Below are 4,873 nucleotides of genomic sequence, written 5' to 3'. Positions count from 1 at the left end.
TAATTTACAGCGGTCGACGTCAAAGACAACGTCTGTTGCATAAGACTTGCTCACAATTCGAGATAAGGTACCCTATAACATCGTGGATTAAAAATGCTTAAATGGCCTGTTTAAAAAGTGTAAGTCATATGAGACGAGAGAACCTTGGACCAGATGGCGTACAAACAAAGCAAGTATCTAAAGACATTGAATACCCTAGTTATCTCGTTCTCTTCAGCAGTTTTTCCAAATATTTCCTACTACAGTGATACTTATGGTATTGGATCTCAACTGTCGATGCAGAGCTCTTTTGAGTGGAGAAAGTATTGGGCGCAGCAAACATCAGCCCCCACCGCGGGGTTCTATGCTCTGGAGTGCTTTCTTGAGTCATTCATTCATTGTCAACGTCAATCAGTCAAGCCTGACAATGATTGAGGCCATGTTTCAGTAAAACAGAAATGGAGAAGAGAGCTCAGGTCAGTATATCCCAAGACGCGTGCCCTATCTTTCTTATCTGCCTCAGTACCAGTGCCATCATTATCGGCGATCCTCGATGCGGATTACATCATCGCTCGTTATAGCTTCATCTGTCAACTAACCCTATATCCATATCACAGGCCACTGAGTCTCTCATCCAAACATCGAGTGGCCAGGCGGCCCTCGATTATGCTGTTCAGGCTGCAGAGCTGTACATGCGAGCTGCTGGAGAGGCTTCGACCAAAAAGGATGCCACTCGTTTGCGATTGAAATGTCAACAACTCATTGCTCAGGCTGAGAAGCTCAAGGCTGAGCTCACTCAAACGCCCAGCGTCTTGTTACGAACCTCAAAACTTCACTCTAATCTCTTTCCCCCATGGACAAAAGAACCCTCGGATAAAGAATTCCAGCTTCTCCCTGGCGATGAGCCTTTCACGTAAACGGAAACCCTGCCTGATCCAGTCTGTTGTAGCTTTCGGCTGAGTTTGATATAGCGATAATGCAACCTTCACACTGTCACCGAGGCAGACCGCTACATTTGGTGGATGGAAGCGTCCAAGGGACCTACACGACCATGTCGAAGCAGACGACGACATTTTCATGAACTCAAGTAGCGGTTGTGACCTGGTTCAAGATCTGACCACGGATTGTTCTGTGGTCGCCAGTTTATGTGCCGCTATGAAGATCTTGACTGGTCGAAAGTCGGTAAGGCGTATCGAGATGAACTGCTAACGAGCGTCCGCTGATAGTCTACAACAGATTCTCTCGTCCATCTTGTATCCATTTGACAGAGCAAAGGGAATACCTAAAGTATCTGCTTCTGGCAAATATGTCTTGAAACTATACTTCAATGGGTGCTTCCGTCGGGTTGTGATCGATGAGCGGCTTCCATCTTCCATCAGTGACCGAACTCTCTACGTTGTTGACCGAGTCAACCCTCAACTGATTTGGCCTGCACTCCTAGAAAAGGCATATCTGAAAGTTAGAGGAGGCTATGACTTTCCGGGGAGTAACTCAGGCACAGACTTGTGGGTTCTTACTGGATGGATCCCGGAACAGATCTTTCTTCAAAGGTGAGCACGTTTTGTTATCCCTCTTCACATACGCTATCTCCATAACCTTGCTTCACAACGTGGACTCACCTCTCAATTGCTCTTATAGAGAAGATCTAGAAGTTGATAAGCTCTGGAGACGAATCAAGAATGCACACGACTCTGAGAACGTGGTGGTCACCTTGGGTACTGGTCGAATCTCTGCCGAAGAAGAGGATATCCTGGGTCTTATTGGAGAGCACGACTATGCCATCATGGATGTTGAAATGATCGGTGACAGCCGGAGGCTTTTGGTCAAGAACCCTTGGTGTGAAGGACCGGTTTGGAAAGGAGGCATTCCTCAGCCCTTTGATGCCGAATCGCCAACCCCATATGCCGCCAGGCCTCAACACAAATCTCCCCCTTCAGTCGCTGGCTCTTTCTGGATGACCCTGGAAGATGTCCTTCAACACTTCGAGTCCATGTACCTAAACTGGAACCCTGCTCTATTTTCCCATCGTCAGGATCATCACTTTACCTGGCACATGCCTCCCCCGGAGTTGTCTTCGTCGTTGGTACGCAACCCACAGTACTCACTCCAGTCGCCAGCTGGCGGGCCAGTGTGGATTCTCGTGAGTAGACATTTTGTGGACGAAGAGTTGGAAATTGCTCGGAACAGGACCGACTCAATGGCAGCTGTCTCTGGACAACTTGGTTACATGAGCATTCTCGTCTTTGAAAACGACGGCCACAGGGTGCAAGTAAGCGATGGTGATGTCTATCGTGGACCTTATGTCGACTCTCCACAGACTCTCGCTCGTTTCGACACGAGCCCAGGGAGACGATATACCATCGTTGTCGATCAGCACGAGTTCCCGCTACCAGACTACACCCTCACTCTCTCATTCCTCTCCCAACATCAACTTGCAGTCAAAGAAGCTGAAGACGCAATGGCTTGCACAAGGGAGATCGCTGGCTCGTGGACCAGGAGGACTGCAGGAGGCAGTGCAGCTTGCACGACCTACGCTACAAACCCCCAGTACAAGCTATCACTTGCTCAAGCAGGGCCTTTATCTGTCTTATTGTCAACAGATATGCAGGATATCCATGTGCATATCGATTTAGTCTGGTCCCAGGGCAAGCGGGTGCAGACACTCAAGGCTCGGGATCTTGCGGGCTCATCTGGGGAATATCGTCGAGGCTGTGCTGTGGTCAACATTCCACAAATTGATGCTGGAGTGTATACTGTGGTGTGTTCAACTTTCGATCAAGGCCAATTGGCAGACTTTGCCCTCCGCATTTCATCCATGGCGAACGTGGAAGTACAACCCGTACCCGCCGATGCTGCTGGGAGACTCCGCAAGACACTGAGCCCTTTCCAGCTCTCAGACGGTGAAGAAGTCAGGCGTGCACAATTATCGGCGTCTTGGTTAACTCGAATGAGTGTCATGGCGCGCAGCGTCACGAGCCCGGGCTTCGATCCTAGTAACCGGCCCTCATCCACTCTGATGGTACGACTTTCCGTGGCTCATGGATGGGATCCTGAGCGAATCACGATCGCAACTTCAGGCGACGGCGAATACGAAGAACTCAAAACAATCGTGCGAACCCCTGAGCTTGACATGGAGCCAGCCAGGATACAGCGGGAGGGCATGTGGTTAGTGATTGAGAGTATGGGCGCACCTCAGGTAGGAGAGTGTATTGAGATAGAGATTCACAGTGATGGACCTGTTAATATAGGGCCGTGGGCGCTCGTCTAGCCAAAGTCACTGTGCCAGTCAGTGAATTTGAGCACACGTATGTAGGGTCCATATATCGCATGACAAATACATCCAAATGCGAAGCACGAGAAGATGGATACATGTATCGACTGAGAGGAATGATAAATATATGTTCAACACAGTATCATGCTGAATATGAAGGTAGAATCGAACAAGGTGTACGCTCGCTAGCCAACGCCACACTGGCGCAAGTGGTATACTCCTAGAAAATAAAATATTGAACGAAATCTGACCCAACCGGGTATTTGAGATCCTGAACGCCTTGTCTGTACCTCCAAATCCTCACTCCGCTTAATCAATGACCTTTGGCAACATGCGAGAAGCCTTCAGTCGCCCGACCCGTCAAATCGCCAGGTACTCATACATATAACGCCAAAGCAAAGAGCGCTTCCCATCACATTTCGGTTGGCGTAAATCGTTAATCGTGCTCGTTCAGCGTCCCCTCTCAGCAGCCAGGTTCGTATGCCAACCTACAACAGTCGTTTACGCCGGTGGGCCGCGTCTTCTTCGACCACGGTTAGGTCCATCTGGTCGCTGAGCAAGTACATCTCTCAGTTGCGGGTCGTCCTTGTCTTTGTCTATATGATGAACACGGACGTGTCTAGGAGCAGTCAGCATCATTACTCCAGTTCGGGGGGGCATATCTAGCTGCAGTACCGATATGGCTTAGCTAATTGACATACCGCTGAAGATTATCTGGGCGTGGATATTTGTGTTCCCTATCAGGGCAAAAGGGGCAGACGTAGCCTGGGGAGTCATGAACCAGGCCATGTCTTATCATTTCATTCTTTCTTTTGAAGCCCTTGCCCCCTTCACTTCTTGGACACCCTTTGACTGGACAATAGTGTGGCCGTATAGATGAGTGTACATTCATGTGAGAGTTGAGGAGATACTGAGTCTGGAAAGGCGCCGCATTGCATCCAGTAACAGTGCACGTATACGAGCCGGAAAGAGGCTGCGGATGTGTGATCCCATCAATACTCATCCGATCAGTAATTGAGGTTGAGTTGATTGAGGTTGATGTGGCAGGGGTGGAAGCAGAGTGATCGGTATTCGGAGTCTCGCCAGCATTGCTACTACTGTATTCGGTCGGAGCGCGAGGGTGGTTACCATTTGTCGGATAATAATGCATACTAGCACTTGGCGCAGAGTGAGGGGAGAGTGTTCGGTATCCATCTGGTGGTGAACGGGGCGACGACGGGAGATTAGTATTCAAACTAAACCTGTGCCCTAAGTTTGCAGCTGGAGAAGTAGGGAAAGTGGAGGATAGACCTGGAGGGACACGGCCAAGATCCTGCTCGGATGGACGCTCTGGGTGTAAGTCTCGGAGCTCACCAAAAGTCGAACGAAGAGACGGGAGAGACTGTGATGGAAGAGTCTCCTTGGACTCGCCTGCTGGTGCGCGAACTGCATGATGAAGCGGCGGCAAGGGTCCATTAGAGGAAGAGATCAGTGGTGACGTGACTCTATTACCGGAAATATATCGCGGTGCAGACAAACCGTTGATCGAGGGCTCGTCGTGGATAGAAAGCTGCCCAGTCGGTATAGATATATCGGGGATCGTTTTTGGGACCCCTTCGGACCCCACACCAGGAGGTGGTTTTA

General features: G+C 49.8%; 2 protein-coding genes across 10 annotated transcripts in view; one reads left to right on the top strand and one right to left on the bottom strand.

Moving 5' to 3' along the window:
- Window positions 1–65: 65 nt before the first annotated feature.
- On the top strand, window positions 66–4,086 carry FOXG_20065 (uncharacterized protein). Of its 9 annotated transcripts, XM_018400346.1 has the most exons (6): window positions 66–119; window positions 200–455; window positions 597–892; window positions 951–1,161; window positions 1,216–1,529; window positions 1,618–4,086. In XM_018400346.1, the coding sequence occupies exons 2-6, from the start codon at window positions 438–440 to the stop codon at window positions 3,245–3,247; spliced, it is 2,469 nt and encodes an 822-aa protein (XP_018246852.1). In that variant the 5' UTR covers window positions 66–119; window positions 200–437; the 3' UTR covers window positions 3,248–4,086. The 9 variants fall into 9 exon arrangements, with proteins under 9 accessions (XP_018246852.1, XP_018246860.1, XP_018246855.1 ...); XM_018400354.1 differs by having other exon boundaries at window positions 597–1,161; window positions 1,618–3,507; XM_018400349.1 differs by having other exon boundaries at window positions 200–892; window positions 1,618–3,507.
- FOXG_20064 (uncharacterized protein) overlaps window positions 3,358–4,873 on the bottom strand; it is a 3,092-nt gene continuing 1,576 nt past the window's right edge. Inside the window, exons 2-3 of the mRNA XM_018400345.1 lie at window positions 3,952–4,799; window positions 3,358–3,869 (exon numbers count right to left, since the gene is read on the bottom strand). Of these exons, the coding sequence (XP_018246851.1) occupies window positions 3,752–3,869; window positions 3,952–4,799 (966 nt within the window). The 3' untranslated portion in view covers window positions 3,358–3,751. The remainder of the gene's footprint in view (window positions 3,870–3,951; window positions 4,800–4,873) is intronic.

This window comes from Fusarium oxysporum, chromosome 9 (assembly GCF_000149955.1).
Source record: "Fusarium oxysporum f. sp. lycopersici 4287 chromosome 9, whole genome shotgun sequence".
NCBI classification, from domain to species: Eukaryota; Fungi; Ascomycota; class Sordariomycetes; order Hypocreales; family Nectriaceae; genus Fusarium; species Fusarium oxysporum.
Note: the sequence above shows the minus strand (reverse complement) of the source record. Positions and strands in the feature narration are given on the sequence as shown.

Excerpts from the sequence above, each read along its gene's own strand:
- FOXG_20065 (XM_018400346.1), top strand. Across the intron at positions 1,162-1,215 it reads TCTTGACTGGTCGAAAGTCG|ATTCTCTCGTCCATCTTGTA; the intron begins GTAAGGCGTATC and ends AGTCTACAACAG. Across the intron at positions 1,530-1,617 it reads GAACAGATCTTTCTTCAAAG|AGAAGATCTAGAAGTTGATA; the intron begins GTGAGCACGTTT and ends TTGCTCTTATAG.